The following is a 23,378-nucleotide window of genomic DNA, read 5'->3' as shown; positions in this document are numbered from 1 at the left end:
CGAGTTGTGTCGTTTGACCCTCCGATCCCCGGCTGTGTGTGTGTGTCTGTCCGTGTGCACCAGGCTCCATCCGAGCTTTCCCGTCAGCACACTTTTCTGTTCTATCTCTATACATAAATGATTTAAAAAAAAGAAAAAAATTTAAAAAAGCGGAAAAAACTCTTACCCAAAAAATTTAAAAAAAACCCGAAAGAAAAAAAAAGCTGGGTGGGGGTGAAAAAAGAAAAAAAAGACAACCCGAAATCAAGTCTCAACGTCCAAGAAGAAGGAAGAAAAAGAGAGAAGAAAAAAAATCAACCGAGAAGAATATCAACAACCTAAGAAAAGGAGAAGAAAAATATTACGAATTTTTAAAAAAATAAACCGACGACGCCGACAAGGGTGTGTGTGTCTGTGTGAGAGAGAAAAAGGAGAATATAAAGGAATCCTCGAGGAGATCAAAAGAGAAAAGTACCTTCAGATCCAGAGCTTCATTCAGAGAGGAGCCGATTCCCGAAGCCGACCGACCGACCGACCTTCCTGGGCCTCGGCCTCCTCCAGCCCTCCCTCCCTCCCTCCCTCCCTTAGGCGCCATCTCCTCTTCTTCCCGGCCCCTCTCTGTCTCTCTCGACGCTTGAATCCCCTTCCCAGTCTTTTTTAAAAAAAAAACTCTTTATTTCCTCCTTTAAACTGTCCCACCTCTGATTATTTTTTTGCCTCCCCCCACCCCCCGAGGTGTTTTTTTTTTGGAGCGAGTGGAAGTTTTTTTTCCCCCCTCGCTGCTGTTGGAAATCCTCCCTCTTACCCCCTTCTCTTTTTTTTTAAATTTAAACTGACCGAGCATTGAGTCCCTCACCTCTGTCGCCACCATGAACCCCAGCGCCCCCAGTTATCCCATGGCCTCGCTCTACGTTGGCGACCTGCACCCGGACGTGACCGAGGCGATGCTGTACGAGAAGTTCTCCCCAGCCGGGCCTATTCTGTCGATCCGCGTGTGCCGGGACATGATCACCCGGCGATCGCTGGGCTACGCCTATGTCAACTTCCAGCAGCCGGCCGACGGTGAGTGAACCGGGTTGATTTTACTGTGGGGGTGGTGGTGGTGGGGAAAGAGGACATACAGATTGGGGAAGGTTTGGTGTGTCGCCTGAGGAGGGAGGATTTCAGCGGCGGGGGGGGGGGGGGGGGGGGAATACCGGGACTTGACCCGGCCTCCAGAGGCTTCACCACGTGAAACGGCCTCCAGAGGCCAACCCACACTCTCTCCAACTCGACTTCGATCCTCATTTTTTAAAAAAAAACCTCCGCCTCTTACAAGTGCTAAACTCTGGCTTGCCCGCATAGGTGACCCCCCCCCCCCGCACCAGCCACCCCCTCCTCATTTTATATCTCTTCACTCCTTACACACTCCCCATTTCGTATTAAAGGGCCTGAGGCTCCAGCTCGCTCCTCTTTTCCCACCCCCGAGTTTACAGTCACCATGTGTCGTGTCTCTGCGCGGGCCTCCCTCCCAGGCGTTACTTTATTCTGCCTCCTCCAGAGGTGTATGTAGGTGGTTGGGGAAAAAAAAACAACCGACGTGGAATTGTGTATTATCGATCCTTCTGTCACTGACCCCCCCCCCCCCCCCCCCAAAAAAAAAATCCGCTTTTAAGGGGTCCTCTGAATCATGATTAAACTTCGCTGCTGCTCTTCGTTTAGCTTTGCAATTCGACAGCCTAAAGTGATTTGTTTTATGTGTTATCCAGTATGGTTTGCTGCCAACGGCGAAGAGACGGGATCCTAACCGACTCCCCTCTTCCCCCCCCCCCCCCCCCTACTCCCCTCACGTGCTGAGGTCAGCGCAGATTGCATTACTGTGTCCCTGATTTCATATCTGGCAATCGGATCAGGAATCTCAATGATTCAACCGTTTGCTGAATAAACTTGCTGAGCCGTCAGCAGTATTCGTTGCTAAAGGATTGTTCCTCGGCTATGCAGCTGTATATTATGCCATGTTGACTTGCTGATACTGGTGTCAAAAGACTATTGGCCAAGCACACCAGCTTATTCTTTACTATGACCTAATATTTGAGCGCAGACCTTGAGGGAGGTCTTTAGTGTTTCAGGTGTTATCTCGTACGTTTTTTGTGGTTATTGTGTTTTTGTTTGAAGAAATTGTTGAACAGGTCTCAGAAGTCCCATCACGTATATGAGACTTCACCTTTCTGTAGAAAACATCTGCCATTTGTTCTAGTTAGCATCGCTTGAGCAGCATTATTTGCCCATTTAACTCATTGTTGATTCTTTCTTTGAACAAATTATTGCCATGGTTCCCTATATTACAACTACACATCAAAAGTAGCATGAAGTACTTTAGGATGTTCTCAAATCATATAAACAAAACTTAATTTGTTAGTTCCTTGAGTTGTATTTTGCAACTAAATCTAATAAAATTTTGGAATGGTCTAGGTAAACCAGGGCAGTATATTGTAAGTAAATCAGCTGGAAATTGAGAAAATTACTCCTATAACTTCTAAATGTAAGAGGGTATAGTGTTGTCTTTATACTGGGTTATAATCTATTGTACTTTGAGCTGCTGGATGGGCATCCTGCAAGCAATCAGTTTGTGTTGGGTTGAAGTTAAATGTATGTCATATGCCAAATAAGTTGTAGGTTAGCTGCCTCTGAATAAGTTAAACAGCTCAACTGTACCCCTCAACACATTCCTGAGTCTCAGTTTTAATTGATCTGATGAGTCGACCATTGCCTTGGGAGGGTATAAAACACAAGTACTACCATGTTTCTAATTTGATATCAGATAGTAATCCAATCAAAAATCTACATGTTTCAACCACTTACTGAGCCATTAGCAGGAATTTGATGTTACAAGATTGTTCTTGAGGTATGACAGCCTTGTGGTATTGGTACCAAAAAGCTATGGGTCAAGCTAACTTCAGCTTAATCTACAGCATAAAGCATGTATGTTTATACAGTAGGCAATGATAGTAGAGGAGGGGAGTGATTGGCAACTGCATGCTAACAAGCATTGAAACTCATCTTGCTCAAGGTTACCTGTACCCAGCTACTGTATCTCTATACAGATGGTTTCTACAGTTAGCAGAAAATTGACAATCTTGGACATAAAGAATGGACGTAGAAGCTGAACCTGTAACCAATGTGGCATACTGCATTGTGGGAAGGAAATTAATGAAAAAAAAACTTTTGACCCCTCTTATTTTTCAGTTAAACAAATCTGAATTAGGCACATCAACAACTTTCACATTCAGTTTATGATCTCTTTCCAAGACATAAGAACACAGTGATGCATTGAGCATGTCTTTGGCAGCTCTCTGCTGTGAAATTAGTTTTGAGAGTCTAGAAAACAAATTCTGTAGGTATGATTCCATTGTTCAAAATTATTGGTATGGGCTAATTTGAGTCTGTTTCAATAATGTTCGAGTTAAGAGGTAATGCTGAGAACAGTACTTTCCAAACAAAGATGAACTTGATGATCATGTGGAAGGAAAGAAAATGAAGGCATGCAGAATATTCCTTAAAACCATTTTGTAGTGTTGTGTAATAAGACTTAGACCTGTCACCTAAATTGTGTTATTTTGAAATCACTTTTCCTCAGCTGAGAAGTCTCTCCTTTTCATCTAATGGGGCCATTCCTCCTCTTTCCTGAATAAAGTTGCCATTGACCTTCACTGTGTGCCAATTATAGTCCATCCTCCCATTTTTGTCATCCTCCAACATGATGTCACCACTAATCACACCAATCCTCTCATCTCTTGTTTCTGTTATAGCATCCTGATGTCCTCAGCCACCACCACTGGGCCCTTCTTTTCCCATCCTGGACCATCTCCATTCAGCATGAAAATGTGCCTCTAGATTCCAGTTGCCTATTTTTAAATTTGTGGCCTTTCTGTGCTGACCACTTTGCCCTCAGCTGCTAGCACATATCTAATGAAACTCCTTGAACAGCCTTCCAAAGTTAACACTGTTAAGCAGTTTCAGATCCTGACCACTACACCTATTTGTGGCGTGTTGACTATTGGAATTGTCCAGCTCTTGCATTGTACCTTCCAATTGTTTCATCTTTCAATTCTTTAAATGGCCCTTTTGCCTGGAGCATTATCTCTTTTGTCATTTAATCAATCCTTTTTCTATCTATCATTGATCCCTTTGTTCTTTTCCTCTCCTCAGATGCCCCATTCCCTGCTTATGCAGTTAGAATCTGATGTATTTTTTCCAATTCTGGTGAAAGGTCTTTAATCTGAGAGGTTAACAGTATTTTTATCCACAAATGTTGCCTGATCAGCTGAGTACTTCCAGCGTATCTTGATTTTATGACGGTGAATCAGTTTCAGAAATGTTAAGCATGAGCTCAATTATCTTTAGTAGATTGCTCATAGGTCATTTCCAACATACTGAACGTTAACAGTGGATTTCTGTATTTGCCTTTTTATTTGATGATGCAATGTGGATGTCACTGACTAGACCATCATCTGTTGCACATTCCTAATTGTCCTGGAGCATCCTTTAACTGTTACTGTTCTTGTGGTTTAGATGTAGCCACAGTGCTGTTCAGTAGGGAATTACAAGATTTTGACCCTAATAAAGTTTACAAAAATGTACTAAATCTTATTAATATAAAGATGGCTAATCTAAATCACTTAAATAAAATTATGATGAAAAACAATATTTCGCATCAATAATAGAGTATATTCCTGGACTGGACCCAAAGAGAAAATCAAAATCAGAAGTTAGAGAATACTGTGGTGTGCATAGTCGGAACCCTTTATATTACAATACACAGTTCTGATTATATTGTAGGAACAATTGTTTGGGTATAGAAATAAACTGGAAATTTGGGAGTTAATTACATGGAGAATTGAACTGTGGAAACTCGGGCGGATATCTTCAAATTAATGGGAATGTGCCTTTTTAAATCTAAAATGTAGGAATAGATCTGAATAACCTGAAAGAAAAATAGAATGACAGTGGAATGAATATTTTAAATGAATTTAAAGCTATTAAAATGCTCCAATGAAGAAAAGAAATTGAGCACCTTATTATAAGGAGAATTTAGAGATTCATTGAAACGTACAAGTTCTTAGTTATATTAATTCTTACCTTGATGTCTGCAGTGCAGGTTAAACTAAAGGTGGGCTTCCAAGTTGAGTTCAATTTCATTGTTCCCGTCACCTTAAACAAGATTGATGAAGGGTTGTAGCTGTCACTTTCAAAATTTTCTGTAAAGGCCTTTAAAGAGATTTAGTTGAGCAGTATCCTCTCCAAAAAAAATGAATAAACTTTTGCAATTACCAATGGCATATTTCCACATGTGTTCCCTGTCATTAGTCCAAAAAACTCAACAGCAACTTCTAGAGTTTACACACTGACATTGGACATGGGGTGTCAGCAACCAGAGTAATTGGCTGATCACACTGAAACATGCGTAAAGAATAAACCAGGCAGGTGAAATGTATTTGTGAAAATGATTTCCATACGCATGGAAATCCAGAAGGTATTGTCAGTGATTCTGTGCTTCTTAGGGTTGTAGTGCCTGAAGTTTGCAATTAATTAGGAAGTACTGAACTGATAATGTCGACTTTTACATTTAGTCTTGTGAAAATTATTGTTATAAACTGTGCTACAACTGTGTTGCATATGGTATATGAAACTCGTAATTATTGATATGCTGCTTCACTATGTCTGAAAGCTACCTTTTAAATTTGTGGAATGTCAAATTTCTTATGATACATTTGCTATTTCAGCTTTATCTTAAATATATATCCCAATCATTTAGTGAGCAGAAAAAGAAGGATCATAAGGGCATTCACTTCCTGGTTTATACTGTTATGCACTTCAGTGTGATTAGCTAATAACTCTGCTTGCTGACATCCGTGCTGGATGTCTGGAGATCCCCTTGACTTGACACCAGATTCATAATGATGGAAAAGGGAAAACCCATGTTGCACTGTATCTTTGTGGGCAGTTTGCCATGGTCAATGACTTGAGTGTTGACAAATTTGACAAGTTTGTGAAAGTTGAATATTTATATTTAGATGTACATAATTATGTATTGAGGGTAAATATTGTACTAAAAGGGATAGTCATATGGAATTCAGGAATTCAAAGATGAATTGGTTGTGTACCTGTGTTCATGGTATCCATTCATGAGTACTCACTAATTATCTATTGTTCATGATTATTATAGTGTACATAATATGTTATACCGTTTACCTGTTACCCTTTTAAGGTCCAAGAGTTTACCTTTTTTATCCAGATTTCAAACCCCTCTAATAATGTGATGCGGAAGATTCCTAGTTTGATTAAGCTGATGCCGTGAAATGTGAACTCTTTTACATGGTTGACTGGATTTTTTAAATTGTGTATGGAATGAGCTGCCAGAGGAAGCGATGGAGGCTGGTACAATTGCAACATTTAAAAGGCATTTGGATGAGTGTATGAATAGGAAGGGTTTAGAGGAATAAAGGCCAGATGCTGGCAAATGGGACTAGATTAGGTTGGGCTATCTGGTCGGCACGGACGAGTTGGACCAAAGGGTCTGTTTCCATGCTGTATGTCTCTATGACTCTCTATATTCAGAGTTGCAGGTTTTAAAAAATAATCTTTGGGCAATTTGTAAATGTAAACAAGTATTATGTACTAAGTTTCTTTTTTGCCATCTTCCCTCAGCTGAGCGTGCTTTGGATACAATGAACTTTGATGTAATCAAAGGCAAGCCTGTTCGTATCATGTGGTCTCAACGTGACCCATCTTTGCGGAAATCTGGAGTTGGCAACATTTTCATTAAGAACTTGGACAAATCTATTGACAATAAAGCTTTATATGACACTTTTTCAGCTTTTGGAAACATACTTTCTTGCAAGGTAAGAATGAATTGGACCTCAATTATCATTGTCAAATATCTTTCATTTATCAAAAGTTTATCTCTTATGTTTTGAGAACCGTGGCCTCAGCAACACTGAACATCTACCTAACTGTAAAATTTAATTGGTTAGTGTTTTGTCATCTTCTAAATCTAATTAAATCTAAATAAAAATGCAAAGGACGGCAGATGCTGGAAATCAGAAACAAACAATAGAAATTGCAGGAAAAGCTCACCTGCAGCTCTTGGGACATTCTGAGGAAGGGTCACTGGATCCGAAAGGATAACACTGATTTCTTTTCACAGATGCTGTCAGACCTGCTTAGCTTTTCCAGAAATTCCTGTTTTTGTTTCTAGTTAAATCCAAATTGTGTGTTTTTCGTCTTGAAAACTAGAAACCATTTTTCTTCTAGACTTTGGACATTGTGAACATTCTAGAAATCGGTTTGATCTATATTGATACCTTTTAATCATGATTAATACTTTGAGTTGCCTTGCTCCTCTTCCTGCCAGATGATTGAAGCTGAATCCTATCTTTTTGCACCACTTCTAAAACTTGAATGTTGAATAGAATATTCCAGATGTTCCACTGTGACGGTGCTAGAAACGGACTTTCTCAGATAAAGGAATTTGTTACAGCTGCAAATTTTGTAATATTTCCTAACTTTGGCTGTAAATTCTTCTAGTCTGGAGCTGCAACTTCAAGTTTTACAGTACTTCATACATATTCAGAGATGGATGAAATTCATTGCTTTAGGAATGATCTACAGAACTCACAATCCTGTTCATTTGAAATTTATTAAGCCTAGGTCTAACTTGGGTTAAAGTAAGATTTCCATCTACAAACTAGAATCCTGAAATAAACATTTCAGAGTCTCAAATTCTCAGTCATGCTGCTGTCAGCTCCTCCAAAGATATGCTGTTTTGGTCCTTCCAACTTAAGAAACTTAAACTGACACCATCAATTTAAAATTCTCACTGCAGTCTTCAAATTTGTTCATGACTTTGCATGCATCTCCTTCTTTCTTAAATACATCCAGCTCTACCTCAGAATACTGATTATCTTCACTCAGGTATCCCTGGCTCCTTTCAGCCCAACACTGGCAACTGTCTTCAGCTGTCCTCTTACTCCTTCCCTCTACTCTCTATTCCCTTCTATTAAAACCCACCCTCCCAAAACTTTTGATCAACCCCTCCTAATATTTATTGCTTAGGATAATTGTCCTGTTTTGATTTGCATCTCTACCAAGTTCTATTGGACACTTTTCTATGAAGGTATTGTACAAATATAAATGGCTACATTTTATCAAAAAATAATAAGTCAGTATACAAAACTTTGAAATGGAAAACATTTAATATTTGTTGTTAAATAAACATGTGAATCGTGCATTGTTACCCAAGGATTTTGTTCCCACCAGGTGGTTTGTGATGAAAATGGGTCTAAAGGCTATGGATTTGTTCATTTTGAAACCCACGAAGCAGCAGAACGAGCCATTGAGAAAATGAACGGCATGCTACTTAATGATCGTAAAGTGTACGTATATGGATTTTAAATATCCAGATCTCGACTATAGGTTTGCAAATTTTTTTTAACTACAGGAGATAGAAACCAATGCTGAATATTGTTAATTATTAGGAAGCTTTCTACCGCAAGATCTACATAGTGCAGAAAAATGCTAAATAAACACTTATCCTTGCTTTGAGTTTCTGTGGAGCAACTTGACAGGAAGTCTTTATTTTTTCTGACCAAATATGTGGCTGGTCAGAACTAATAACTAGTTATGAGGTGTCTCAGTTAGCTTCAATATATCTGGGCTACAAAGAGACAACATTGATCAGAACTCATCTATCTGGCTGCTTTTCAGTAGCCTCGTTAAAGTGAATGTTTGGATGTCAGATGAGGAAATAATTGCACTGTCTGTAATGGCCCATTTTTGAAGAACTGCCACCTATCCAGGTTCATGAATGAAAACTACTTGCTTAAGTGACATTCAGCATCTTAATGTTAGTAAACATGCCAGAGGCTGTTTACCTTGTAGACTCATACATGAGTCCTGCTCTTAGGGAGGAATAAGAATTAAAAATGCCATTACTAATTTTAACATTCATTCTACAGTTTTGTAGGTCGTTTTAAATCCCGCAAAGAGCGTGAAGCTGAGCTTGGAGCCAAAGCAAAAGAATTCACAAATGTATACATCAAGAACTTTGGGGAAGATATGGATGATGAGAGGTTGAAAGAAATCTTCAGCAAATTCGGTAAGTTTTGTTTCACTTGTGCCTGTTTATTTGATCACTCCAAGTATCAGATTTTGGATCAAAGAAGGGTTGATTTGTTTAATCCCTGCCCACTTGTTTTGTCTGAAAATTGTTACATCTCCTTATTTTTTAGTTCGTGTCATTGCTATGTCTGCTTTAAACACTTGGCATGGTAATTTTTGTCTAACTTTAGGTTTTGTTAAATTTCCAGATATTGGAATAGTTTGAGTTGCCTGAGATGGCCATGGGTTTTGTCTGACATTTTGATTCTGTAACTTGCTCGATAATTACATCTAAAAGTGCACCCCTTGTTTATATTTTAAGTATTTCGGGTTATTAATTTTAACGTGTGGGTACTGTCTAAGATTTATTGTCCTCTGAAGTGACAACACTAAAGCTCATCTAGGTCACAGTCTACAAAAAATAGGATTCTGTTGCCTGTCTTTAAGATTAGTAGGGCAAAGAAATATGTTGCAGATACTGGTACGTAAATGGATTTTTATTCTATTTTCACCTATCATTATGCACTCTAAGCTACTTGATTATAAATGATCTGCAGGAAGATATTTTGATCCATAGCTCTTGGTTTGTACAGTAAGACCTCGATTATCCGAACAAGATCTCAAGGTCCTGTAAAAAAGGTATTAGGCAAGTCAGCATTCAGTTATCAGTTAAACGGCATTATGGCATGCATTGCCAGATAACCAAGAAATGTTTGACAATCAGCTTTCCAATTACTACTTACTTACGATAGATCAGTTTTAGGTTAAATGACATTATGGTGTGCCTTATCGGATAACTGAGAAATATTTGGATAACTAACAGTCATAAATTACCACTTGTTTATGATCAGATCAATTATATGAACGATCACTTCTGTGAACAAAATACTCCTGCCTGTCTCATTCGGAAATTTGAGGTTCTACTGTATTTTCATATTCCCTTGTTTCCCTGTTTCATTACGTGAGATTGTGGCTTCATCAGTTAACTATTTTCCAATGTGTCTGGTCTCCTCCCCAAATGTTTGACACACTTCAGGGCAGAATTGATTAAGAAAGAGTGTTAGATAATTTAAGGAGGCACTTAAATTTGTGCTGCATTGCATCAAGTAACAAACAAAGTCTATGACAATATTGTAAAGCTCTGTAGCTTTATCAAATTCATCAACCACCTTGTGCTATCTTTTTATAGGAGCATTCCTGAGTGTAAAAGTCATGACTGATGACAGTGGAAGGTCCAAAGGCTTTGGCTTTGTCAGTTTTGAAAAACATGAAGATGCACAAAAAGTAAGCTCTATAAAGTCAAGTGATAAATCAATAAAGGTACTTTACTGAAATTGGATTTGTACATAATTTTCAGTTGAGAATTGTTACAACACAGAGGCCACGCTCCTCTGTTAATGAAAGCCAAACACCCAGAAAAGCTTGCCTGGCCTCATAATTTGTTGTGCGAGGGAGTGAATGAGAGCTCCTAATTTCCACTATTCAAAGAAAAGTAATTTATTTTCCGAACAGAACACTAAACAAACACTGGTAACAAATCTAAACCCCTCTTTTCTTAATTACTGTCTGATCCTAACTCTACAAAAATGCTGCTCCAATAATACAATTAAACATTACATTAACTTATTCTCAAGTCCACATAGACTCTGTCTTCTCTGCTGTCTTCATTCTTCCGTCTGCTGATCTCCCTGGGTTGTTGTCTAACCTTTTCCTGTAAAAGCAGTAAAAAAAAAGTATCTTTGATCATCTTCCTTATTTCTTTGAGAGCAAGATGTTAGATGGGCAGTTAGCTCTCTTTCTCCATGGCAGTTGCTCTGACTAACTTTCAAAATGCCCTGGTTTTATATTCATTTGTCCGATGTTGTCAACACAATAAATTTAAGCTAAATTGGGTTTTAGTATCCTGGACACAATTTAATTGGTTAAATTTGAATTGTAGTCAAAACAGCAACCAAAACTCAGGTATTCATTTAACAGCCATTTGCTACATGTATCTATTTTGGAACAACCTGCATCTTAGTTGTTGTGTTCTACAGCTATGGCTGTACTTTAAATTTACTTGAAAAATTCAGAAAACACTTATTTTAAAAGTGAACATAAACTCTTTTGACTTCGTAACACCAACACCACTTAAGAAAAAATGAATGATCATAATTAAAGGAGGGCTTAATTTTTTCTCTAATTCTTAATACCATTACTATGAAATACATATGTCATTAATCTAAGTTATACCTTTCATATTCATTCTGCACACATATGTAATATGGGGATCGATACAGTTCAATCTTGTCTAACCTTTTTAAAATCCATAATGTATCTGCAATCACATTTTTACAACCCACAACATGTACAATTTATAAATTAAAAGTCTGATATTTTTGTCATTCAATCTTTCCATGTACACAACCATCTCCGATACATTGTTTGCCACATAAACATTAAGATCTAAGGCCAGTACCAAACTTAATAACTTTTTTTTCAATGGTTGAGTATTTTCTCTGGTGGATATTGAGTTTCTTTGAAAAGTAGTCAATTGGCCATTCAATTCCATCATTATCTTCTTGCATGAATTTCCCAACTTTATCTTACACAGGGGAACGCTAAATTTCTGTCCACCTATTCCACAAATGATCATCGTCACGGGTAACATGTCAGAAAGAATGCAAATACTTGCATCTCTTACTATTCGAGACTGACTAGATCCTTATCTCTTAAAATTGTAATTTCTTTCCCTTCTCCCCCATTCTTCCTGAGTAAACTTTACCTACAGAGGTAAAGTCTTTCTAGAAATCGGGCACTAACTCACTATCCAGACCCCCTCTTGACAGTGCACTATCCTGCAGCTCCTCAACTTTTCTTGGAGTTTCCTTTACTACTTCCACTAATTCCACTGGCTTAGTCTCTTTTACCACATTTTTTCCCCCAGTGCCTTGCTTCAACGACCAGCACTGGTACTTAGGTGTCCCACTGTACCACAGTGGGAACATCTGAGGCCATTCATCCCTTTGGGCTTCTTTTGTCATCTGTGGTAAACTATTTGCAGTGTGATCTACTGTTTTGAAGTGAAAGATCTCCCTTTCTCCCAATTGCCTATACCTCACAGGATGACATTCCTGTCGGAAGCTAAACTTGCCTTATGCACCCATGCATATTCATCTGCCATCTCTACAGCTCATCTCAATTCATGAACCTTCTTTTCATCCTCAAGTTCTTATCTCTGGAAGTGAGTTTTTAAATTCCAGAAGAATAATCTCTCTTCGAGCTTCATAGATCTTGTCTATTTTCAAGGCACACACCCATCTTCAAAATTACTGTGTTTAATTCTTTCAGACTCAACATAAGTCTGTACTGGTTCCTCCTTTGTTTCTGAACCATTGTCTATGTGCTTCTGGTACCAATTCATAGGCATTCAAAATAGCCTGTTTGATATCTGCATAATCACTTGACCCCTCATCTGACAGCGTTGCAAATACCCCACTAACACTGCCAATCAGCTTAGTCTGATCTAGCATTACCCACAAGTTCTTTGACCACTCCATCTGCCTAGCCAATTTTTCAAATGAAATAAAAGAGACATCGACATCTTTCTCATGAAAACGTGGCAATGCTTTAACATAGTTGTATACGTCCCTACCATCTCCCTTCATCTCTATCATGTTAACTTGACTTTCCTGACTAACTTAAAACTTCTGAAGTTCAAATTCTCTCTCCTTTCTGCTCTCTGCTTTCTCCCTTCTGCTCTTTTATTTTGCGCAGCTAAGAACTTTTTTTCTCCCATTCTTTATCTTCTAACATGGGTCATCTTTCCCTTTCTTTATCTTCTAATTCTAATTGCCTTTTCTGCACGTTTAAATGTTGATCTATTTCGGTAATAACCTCATCTTTTTTCAGAGACATAGGCAATTCCAGCTCCAGTTGTCTGCCAATTGCTGTAGCTTTCTTAAGTTCACTTTTTGTAAAACTTCTAAAGTCACTTCTTTCACCCCAGAAGACACTTAGTACCTGTAAGTGCCACTTTTCTTACTTTTGATCTAACCAGCTACAAGTTACTGAAATTAAACAAATTTTTCTCACCTAAGTTTTATTTGAAGATCTAGGATACCACTCGTCAAATGTGTTTAAATCTGCTGTGACCTTTTGTACCTGAAATCTGTCCAAACTTGTTCAAATCCTGGACAACCAAGCCCCCAAGCTGGTAATGTGCAGAAGCTGAACCCCTCTGTTAATTAAAACCAAATACCCAGAAAAGCCTGTCTGGCCTTGTAATCTGTTAAAAGTATGAGGGAGTGAAAAAGAACTCCAAATTTGCACTACTTACAAAAAAAATATTTTCCTAACAGAACATAAAGCAAAACCATTAACAAATTCAAGTCTCTTCTCCCCCCCCCTTTAACTAATTGCTATCTGACCTCAACTCTATAAAAATGCTAGTTCAATAATACAAGTATTAAACATTACATAACCTCAAGTTCACACAGTCTCTGTCTTATGTTTTGCATCTGGTGAGCTCCCTGGGTCATCATCTTTCCTTTTACTGCTCTTAAAGGAAAAGGTACCTTTTGATAGTGTGCCTTCTTATTTCTTTGAGCAGTTAGCTCTCCGGCTGTATAGCAGTTGCTCTGATCAACTTTCAAAATGCCCTTGTTTTATACTCCTCAACACCATACCCTGTTCTTGTCCAATGATGTCAATACAATAAATTCAAACTTTTAGGGTTTTAGTGTCCTGGCCATAATTTAATTGAGTAAATTTGAATTGTTGTCAAAACAACAACCAAAATTCAGGTACTCATTTGACAGCCATTTGCTACATGTATCTATTTTGGAACAGCCTGTCTTTTAGCTGTTCTGTTCTACAGCTGTGGCTGTACTTTAAATTTATTTTAAAAATTCAGAAAGCACTTTCGATCTTAAAGTGAACATACACTCTGTTGACATGGTTATAGCGTTTAGGATGTATCTAGTACCTAGTCATTCCCGCCTTTGCAGTACATTAGCTAAAAGGATCCTTGAGATGTAGCAAATTACTTTGGCCATCAGTTTATACATTAATTGAAGTTGCACTGGATGTTTCTTCCAAATATTAATGTGTGCACTATATTTATTAGGCTGTTGATGAGATGAATGGCAAAGAAATTAACGGGAGGCAGGTTTATGTTGGCCGTGCCCAGAAAAAAGTAGAGAGACAGACAGAGCTGAAGCGTAAATTTGAACAGATGAAACAGGACCGGATCACAAGGTATCAGGTGAGTAGCAGACTTGCTAGTGTTTAAGTCACTGACCTCAAGCAAACCAAATTATACCTCTGAAAATAGGTGCCAGATATATCTGCTTTTGGATTCAATTTATTTGAAAGTTACTTCTGGTAGTAACTACTATCCTTCAAAAAGTGGCTACTGGAATTAGATTTCATTATTTGTAACAGAAAAAAAAAATTGATTCATTGTGCTCTAACTTGACTATTGATCTTGAAGGGAAATCTTGATTTAATATAATTAGATATAGACTGTCCTCAAGGGGGAGGGTGTACACATTGTTTTCAATAATTAGTAAGTTTGAAGTTAACACTAAAATTAACCATCTATGTGATTTTCCGTTAGCCTGAATGTTTAGGCATTCATTTGCTGTTTTACAGCTACCTGGTATCCCTTGGCAACATAGAACACACTTTTATGTTCCACATGGACACTAATGACTGATTAGTATTTAATAATAACCTTTAGAGCTGATGGTAGCCCACATGAGTTTCTGTTGTCTAGAATTGGCTAATAATCCTGTATTGAAATAAAAGGAGACAATTTTAAGGATTACTTAATCGAACATCTCTGTTGTAGGGCAAAAGCTGATCTCTTTTTTTACAGCATATTCTATGGGCTTTTGGCAAAATCTTTGTTATACATTCTTAGTTGCCTAGGCAAAGGTAATCTGGTTGCATTTTAGGGTTTCAACCCAGAAACAGTAGTTAGGATGGCATGTAACTTGAAGGTGGTAGTGTTTCCACATGCCCGATTGGCAGGTTCTTTAAGCTGATAGATGCGGGTTTGTTTGATGCTTCCGGAGGATTTGCTGAAAGCGCTTTGTAGATAAAACTTCCATGGCCAATCAGTGATTGGGGTGCTGAACAAGCAGATTACTTTGCCCTGGATGTTAGTTTCTTGAGCAGTGCTGTGATGGCATGTGACTTGTCGCTTATAGAGAAGACTGGGCTGGAGATGATTGTCCTAGGTATGACTCCAAAAAATGGAGATAAAATTCATGAGAATATGGAGAAAGTATTAAATGATCATACTCAGTCAATAGCTGGCTTGATGTCAAGGACAGTCTCTCTTCACATCTTTTAGTTCTTCATAGCCTTGGAGCCAGTATGAACCAGTATATCCAGAGATGTGGAAATCACAATGAGCTTTGGTGAACAGGTTGTTGATGACTCAGTCATGTTTGGTAACATGATTATCAGCACATTGCAGGCACGTTGATTGTGCCATATGGGCCTTGTCACAATGTTTGTTTGTTGCCTGAAGATAGCTAGGTAGTTCTGTTTTGGCGAGATGATGAGAGGATAGAGGGGTGGCTCCTTCTGGACCCCAAATCATCAGTACAACTGGAAGCTTGTTACAGCTACATCTAGTGCTTTCAACTACTGTTGAAAGTTAATTGAATTGCCTGAAGTAGCATTTAAGGATGGTGGCAACCTTAGTGAATGCTGCGACAGATCATTGCCAGTCCCCAAGTGTCAAGGCAATGATTCAAGTTTTCAGCCTTGGACTGCACCATTGCTGATAATGCAGATGTTTAAGAAAATACCTGCTTTTCATCGTATGTTACTATATGTAGCTGTATGTCACGTAACTTCGACTTGTGGGGTTGCATAGCTGTATATGTAGCATATAAGATACCACTTTTACTTATTATGTAAATATTGCAATTCACCATTTCCTTAGACCAAAGGGTAAGAAGATCAGAAAGTTACAAGTAATCTGGAAAATGCTGTCCTTCTGGTGCTTATTTCAGTATACTTGTGATTAAATATGGTTTAACTTCAGCCAATTTTCCATTATTAGGGCGTCAACCTCTATGTCAAAAATCTGGATGATGGTATTGATGATGAGCGTCTGCGCAAAGAATTTTCACCATTTGGCACAATTACCAGTGCTAAGGTATTTGTCTATTTTGTTTTCAATTCATAATGTCGTATTAGAAAAGGAAAGATTTAAGCCAGTGTGTTGTAGAGATATATTGGTGGTGAATAACTTTTAAGAATTGTTTTAGTGTTTTGCTTTAATCTCCGGGCACTACTTAAAAAAACTTGGATGGTACGATTTCCATTAAGAATCTATCCATGAGGCAGACAGAAGGGAAGCTTAAAAGAAACTTTTGTGAGAATTAGTCCATTTTGAATAATGTCTGGACATCTGTTTTGATGTTTTCAGTTGATTTAGTTTAATGAGTGGAATAATTCGTAATCACGGTGAAATAATCTCAATGTTATCTGCACAGGTGATGATGGAGCATGGACGTAGCAAAGGCTTTGGATTTGTTTGTTTCTCCTCACCAGAGGAGGCTACCAAGGCTGTAACAGAGATGAATGGCCGGATCGTGAGCACAAAGCCCTTGTACGTTGCTCTGGCTCAGCGCAAAGAAGAAAGGCAAGCTCATTTGACAAACCAATACATGCAGAGAATGGCGAGCGTTAGAGCTGTGCCAAACCCTGTAATCAATCCTTATCAGCCAGCTCCACCCTCTGGCTACTTCATGGCTGCTATCCCTCCGGTAAGTATATACAATATATCACCTGAAGAGCTGGTGGTGAAATGCACATTTTTTTAATTGGAAAAATATAGTGTTGTATAGCATAGCATATCAAAATTTAACATGCAATTAGCACCTACTTTTTAAAAACATGATTGATACTAACAAAGGCGTTTATTCACAAAAGGCACAGAACCGTGCTGCATACTACCCAGCAGGCCAGCTTGCACAACTTCGACCAAGCCCTCGATGGGCTGCTCAAAGTGTCAGACCACAACGTAAGTATATCAGCAAGATGGTGGTTTTAATGGATTGTTTTAATCATATGTAAACATTCATGTTCCGTGATTATGCTTAATTCAAGTTTCCTTACTTTCTGTGCAATTGCTTTTGTCTTTGCCAGCATTCCAGAACATGCCTGGTGGTATGCGTCCAACAGGTCCTCGACCACCAGCACTCAGCTCCATGAGACCAACTTCTGCTCAGGTGCCACGTGTCATGAGCACTCAGCGTGTTGGTGAGTTGACTGTATTTTTTTTGTTCTAACGAATTTCAGGGGCACATGTTTGTCTCAGGTTGATATGTGGTTTGTGTGACGGCAGAAATTTATGTTACAACTTCAGTGTATCTTGGAAACTTGGCAGGAGTCAGTGCTCTCCTTGGTATTGCAAATGATCTGTGGAGAGCCACTGGCCTCAGGCTCACAGCTCTGATTAGATTAGATTAGATTACTTACAGTGTGGAAACAGGCCCTTCGGCCCAACAAGTCCACACCGCCCCGCCGAAGCGCAACCCACCCATACCCCTACACCTACCCCTTACCTAACACTACGGGCAATTTAGCATGGCCATTTCACCTGACCTGCACATCTTTGGAGTGTGGGAGGAAACCGGAGCACCCGGAGGAAACCCACGCAGACACGGGGAGAATGTGCAAACTCCACACAGTCAGTCGCCTGAGGCAGGAATTGAACCCAGGTCTCTGGCGCTGTGAAGCAGCAGTGCTAACCACTGTGCCACCGTGCCGCCTCTGGAAGGGTGTGACCAGCAATGATCCTAGGAAAAGTGCAACTCTGCCCAATTGTGCTTGGTTGCCACTTGAAGGGGAAGTTGTGGTTTATTGATAATGTCACTAGACTAGCAATCTAGAACCCCAGACTATTTTTCTGGGGACATGAATCCCACAGTGGCCTACCATGACATTTCAATTCAATAGAAATTTGGAATTTAAAAAATGGCTTAATGATCATGTAACCGCTGTTAATTTTCATAAAAACCCATCTGATTCACTCCTGTTCTTTAGGGGAAGGTAATCTACCCCCCCGTACTCAGTCTACAAGTGGCTGTAGACACACAGCAATCTGACTCTTAACTGCTCTCTGAAATGTCTTGGGAAGCCACTCTGTTTAAGTGCAATGAGGGGTGGGCAACAAATGATGGCCCATCCAGTGACACGCTACATTTCTATGAACAAATTTTTAAAAATAAAATCATGGACTTTCCCAAAGAGGTGATAGTGTTTTTGCTGGTTGGAAAGCAGGCAGTCAGGACCCCTATTGCCTCTTAAATACTATCCGGTTACCTTCATTACTGGGTGAGGTCTATAGTTCACTCCAGTAGGTGAGCTGGTAACTCATCTATGTGTCTCCTTAAAAGGTGTGGAACAATTGTTTCCTCCCCTTTTTAAATTTGTGAAGAGGCCGAGAGATTGGCGATGGCTGCTTGTCCTTCCAAAATGGTGGAAGATGGTTGCTAGTAAGAAAAACAAGTCTCCAATCTCAAACTCGAAGCTATTTAGAAGTTAAGTCAGTGTTGTACTGTAGACATGCTAATGAAACTACTGCTGTCTGCAAGCAAACAGCAATTTATTCCATTGCATTAATTGGCCTTGTGTTAAACTTGTAAAAAGTAGAAATCTTTAAATGATAGCACAGCCTTTAGATTTAGTTTTGATGTTCGGTTTTATAAACTCTTTTTCCCACTGATGCCATTTTGAGGCTTGGGGCATATCATGACCCTTTGGTTTGGGGGACTAGGTACGCGAAGACCAATCAGAGCATACTAAGCCATTGCTACCTTGAAAGTACTTAGTTTATGATCCCATTTTGGGAATCTGAGGCATAGAAATGTAAAAGCACTGTTTTGGAAAGTACTCTTAAGCTCTGATCAATTTTAGCACTATACTCAAAATGGAACACATCTGCGTTTAGAAAATTGCACTTGATATTTATTTATTGTCTTGAGCATTTAAGGTGGTGATGATTATCTCTCATTTCCATTGAAAGAGAATACCACTTAGTTGAGCACAATTTTATCTATCATTTGCTAATCTCGTCCTGGTTCATTGCTGTTTTATCATGAGTGAAAAGCTCTCCTGGATTGTAGCCCTTCTCAAATGCTACGCTAATATTTCAGTACATTGCTTAGAGCTATGGTGTTTCATTGAGTTAGAGCAGTAATTGCATTTTTGAAGTGCTTTGGCAGCCTCAGTTGCAAAAGTTTGAGTCAAAATGATACGCAAGGGATTTCCCGTTAGTCTGAGATAAATGAAGATGAATCATGTACACGGCTGTGTGTTTCAGGATGATTACACTTTTCTCTCGGGTGGTGCGTACCTGTTAGTCTTAAGTATTCCTTAAAATGAGGAAGACAATTCAGTGGGTTATTAAATGGTTATCCAAAAATTAGCTATTTTTAGTACTTTGTATCAAAACCAGACCATTTGATTTGCCAGAGTATCTGTACTCTTAGCTGAATGGAATATCATTAATTTTCCAACGTTATATGTTGTCTTCAGTTCTTTTGTGTGAAACTGAATTAGCCTGTCAATATTTTGTGATAGCTCAGACCATTACATACAAAGGATTTTGAGAATTTTGGACTTTTGGGAGTGTTTTATCTTTATTATTTTGTAAGCCAACACAGCAACACAGACAATGGGACCTCGCCCTGGTGCTACTGCTCCTGGTGTCCGTTCGTTTACACAGTACAAATATGCTGCAGGAGTACGCAATCCTCAACAGCATCTAAATGCTCAGCCTCCAGTTGCTATGCAACAGGTATGTAGACTATGTTCTTACTCCCAAATAGTTATGCTACAATGTATTGTAAATTAAGCTGTCCAAGTTTATGGAACACCTGATCAGTACACAAATGAAGTCTAATCTGAAAGCTATTATAATTCAGTACTGCCCTGACAGCCATTATCTGGTTCATGCGGATGAACCTAAAACATCCTAATATGTATCCGTTCAAGTGTCAGTCTTGGTTAGTGGTATCAGTTCCATGAATCAGAAAGTTGTGTGTTAGTGCTTTGCTACACCGACTTGAGCGCGTTTTCTAGATTGACAACTGTGGAAGTGGTCTTCTAAGGACTTTTTGAATATTTTAATGAATCTGGATAAAATAGGTTGCCAGTTTAAAGCTTCTGTGTGCTTGTTTCAAATAGTGTAAAATTGTCTATGTTAGCTCAATATTGGCATCTTAATTGTTAACTCATTCCATATTGGCTTCAGTTATCATGGCTATTTGTGCTGATTCTTGAGCTGTTCTCCCAGTTTAATTACATTCTGGTAACAACAAACTTCTATAATCAAGCCTTCCCCACTGCTACCTGCAACCCCTTACTGACCACAAAGCATGGAAATAATGAAAACAACGAATGCTGGAGATCACAGCGGCTCAGACAGTATTCATGGAGACAGCAAGCAAGCTGATGGGAAGAGAAATCTAGACTGACCTGCTGTGATCTCCAGTATTTATTTTCAGTAGATTCCAGCACCTGCAGTGATTTGCTCCCACATGCAGGTTATGAATTGCAGTTGATTGTGAGGGTGATTAAAGGGGTAGTTTGATCTCTGAATTTGCTTTTTCTGAAATATTGTAATTATCTGAAGATGATATGACTTGAAAACTTCATAGGATAAATGTTCTCCCTTTTCAGCCTGCAGTTCATGTACAAGGCCAAGAACCCTTGACTGCCTCCATGTTGGCTGCTGCCCCTCCCCAAGAACAGAAGCAGATGCTGGGTAAGAATCCAATTAATTGTTAGAGACAACATGAAATTGTTCTTTCTCTGTAATGGCAAGCAAGATTTATGTAAGGCAGAGGTGACCATTGCACCTTATCATGTATTAGTTGTAATAGAATAGTAATTATAGTTAAACCAGTGGCATTCAAGAACAAAAAATAGGAGAAGACTAGGTGGCCCATTAGGCCTTTTCTACCATCTGTATGGTCATGACTAAATTTGGGCTTCATTCAACTCAACTTTCTTGCCTGCACTCCATGTCTCTCAATTCAGACTCTATAGCGACTTAAGTATATGCAATGGTGACACATCAGAACTCTGGAGTAGAGAATTCTAGCTGTTCAAAACAGTTGTTGAGAGAAGATAATTAACTCCTTATCCTGAGATTGCACTTATGTTTTAGATTTTCCGGCCAACAAAAACCCATTATCTATCCTGTCAGGGCCCTGCAGAAATTTGAATGCTTCAGTGAGATCACTTGCTCTTCTAAAATTGAGTGTATATATAGATTTGATTTACTCCGTGTCTCATTACAGGATAACCCTCATCCCAGTAGAGTGATGATGTGGACATAGTGCTACAGGGGCTTAAATTGAGAAACATTGAACTGGTTAAGGAAGTTTTATGCAACATGTATCCATGCTGAGTGAGACTACCTTTTGAAATATTTGATGCTGACAAAGTACTAAAGAGCAAAGTGTTTAATTTCCCGCTAACGTTCAGCTTGATTGCAATAAAGCTGAATAAATCTGGAGTATAGGTGATTGGGATATCCATGAGATTTGAGGAGGTGTATTTCTAAATCAGGTTGTATAAAAATGCTTAACATGTAGCTGGTTTTTGCATTGTGCTCAGTTATTCAGTGAAATATTGCCTTGCAGGTGAGCGCCTTTTCCCCTTGATTCAGAATATGCATCCAAGTTTGGCAGGTAAAATCACTGGAATGCTTCTCGAGATAGACAACTCTGAATTGCTTCATATGTTAGAGTCACCAGAATCTCTGCGCTCCAAGGTAAATCTTATGCCTTTGTTTATACAGAAAGTAACATCCATATTGTGATATTTGTTGTTACAATTTAATAGTTGCTATAGGAATGTTGAAAATGTGTCTTCACATTTTCCAGCTTTCAGATTTTTCTATCACAAGTTTGAATAGTATTTGTAATTTCTACAGTTATGTGACTGTAGTATCGCACAATGCAATGATTGTTTTGACTTTTCTAATTCAGGTTGACGAAGCTGTTGCTGTACTGCAGGCCCATCAGGCAAAAGAGGCTGCGCAGAAAGTAGTTGTGCCAAATGCTGCAGGTGTTTAAATTTTTCAGGTGAGCACTGATTGAGGATATACTTTTCACAAAAAACTGATAATTTGATGACAATATATTGCTTCAGATTTTTAACTTGACAGCAACTCCTTCATAAAATATGGCAGTTTAGTCCATGTTCACTTTATGTAGTGCTGGGTAAAATCGGATATGGAACCTGGTTCCAAGTTCTATTATATGTAACTGCAATTAATTCGTCCATTTTCGTTTAATCATTGAAATGTTAGTCATAGAGATGTACAGCATGGAAACAGACCCTTTGGTCCAACCCGTCCATGCCGACCAGATATCCCAACCCAATCTAGTCCCACCTGCCAGCACCCGGCCCATATTTCTCCAACCCTTCTTATTAATATACCCATCCTTTTAAATGTTGTAACTGAGCCGAAATAGTTGAGAAATTCCCCAATCACTGCAGGCACGTGCTGGGAAGTTGATAACTGGAGTTATTTTTTCCGGAATTTTGTAGCATGTTTTTATTCAAGTCTCTGTTTCATTTTCCTTTAGTGTGAAATTACCAAAATCTGCTTATTTCTTTGCAGTGATGTGCCCATTTGTTTAATTAAAATTTTGCAAACCTGTTACAAAATATTCATTAGATTAAAATGTTAAGATGAAATTAAGTTGAAAGAATGAATATGCAAAATAATTCTACTATTTTTCCTTGTAGGAGGAGGACCATGAAGCTTGCATTTATTGAAGAAAAAAAGTTAAACATTGGAAAAAGCTAAAAAATTTTAAAACATCGCAAAACAAAAAATGTATACAAAAAAAGAAAGGAAACCTCTAAGCTTATGAAACAAAGTCACTGCCAGGTCTGGCATAAGTGATGCTAGTCCTAGACTTAATGGGAAAATAACAAAAAAAATTGTAAAATGAAAAGTTTTCTAGGCCGGGGTAGGTGTTTTATGGACAGAAATGTTGTTTGCATTCCTTTCTTTAAAGTTTTGTAATCCATTACTGTGGAAATGCTCAGCAGATCCACACTGTTTTTAGTTAGCAGTGTGTTTGATGGTTGAGCATTAGAAACTGAAACGGAACGTTTGGATTATAGAATGCTTGCTTTAATAAAAATGCTAAATAATAATGTGTGGTTCTTGTTTCATGTTACACTTGAATTAAATTCTTTTGGTAGTAAGTGTTCTAAAATCTTTGATT

The 23,378-nt window shown here is 38.6% G+C and overlaps 1 protein-coding gene and 1 long non-coding RNA gene across 3 annotated transcripts in view; one reads left to right on the top strand and one right to left on the bottom strand.

Moving 5' to 3' along the window:
- The first annotated feature begins 46 nt into the window (after positions 1–46).
- On the top strand, positions 47–23,307 carry pabpc1b (poly A binding protein, cytoplasmic 1 b). Of its 2 annotated transcripts, none has more exons than XM_072570706.1 (15): positions 47–1,041; positions 6,667–6,860; positions 8,278–8,393; positions 8,976–9,115; positions 10,307–10,401; positions 14,225–14,362; positions 16,178–16,273; positions 16,614–16,886; positions 17,053–17,143; positions 17,269–17,382; positions 19,791–19,924; positions 20,809–20,893; positions 21,777–21,907; positions 22,125–22,220; positions 22,891–23,307. In XM_072570706.1, exons 1-14 carry the CDS (start codon positions 849–851, stop codon positions 22,209–22,211), a joined length of 1,887 nt encoding a protein of 628 aa, XP_072426807.1. In that variant the 5' UTR covers positions 47–848; the 3' UTR covers positions 22,212–22,220; positions 22,891–23,307. The 2 variants fall into 2 exon arrangements, with proteins under 2 accessions (XP_072426807.1, XP_072426806.1); XM_072570705.1 differs by having other exon boundaries at positions 48–1,041; positions 19,782–19,924.
- LOC140477210 (uncharacterized) overlaps positions 10,422–23,378 on the bottom strand; it is a 47,921-nt gene continuing 34,964 nt past the window's right edge. The window contains exon 3 of the long non-coding RNA XR_011960666.1: positions 10,422–10,828. This is a non-coding gene — a long non-coding RNA (uncharacterized lncRNA). The remainder of the gene's footprint in view (positions 10,829–23,378) is intronic.

The sequence above is a fragment of the Chiloscyllium punctatum genome, chromosome 5, assembly GCF_047496795.1.
Source record: "Chiloscyllium punctatum isolate Juve2018m chromosome 5, sChiPun1.3, whole genome shotgun sequence".
Classification (NCBI taxonomy): Eukaryota; Metazoa; Chordata; class Chondrichthyes; order Orectolobiformes; family Hemiscylliidae; genus Chiloscyllium; species Chiloscyllium punctatum.
The sequence above is the reverse complement of the archived record's forward strand: the minus strand, read 5'-3'. Positions and strand labels throughout refer to the sequence as shown.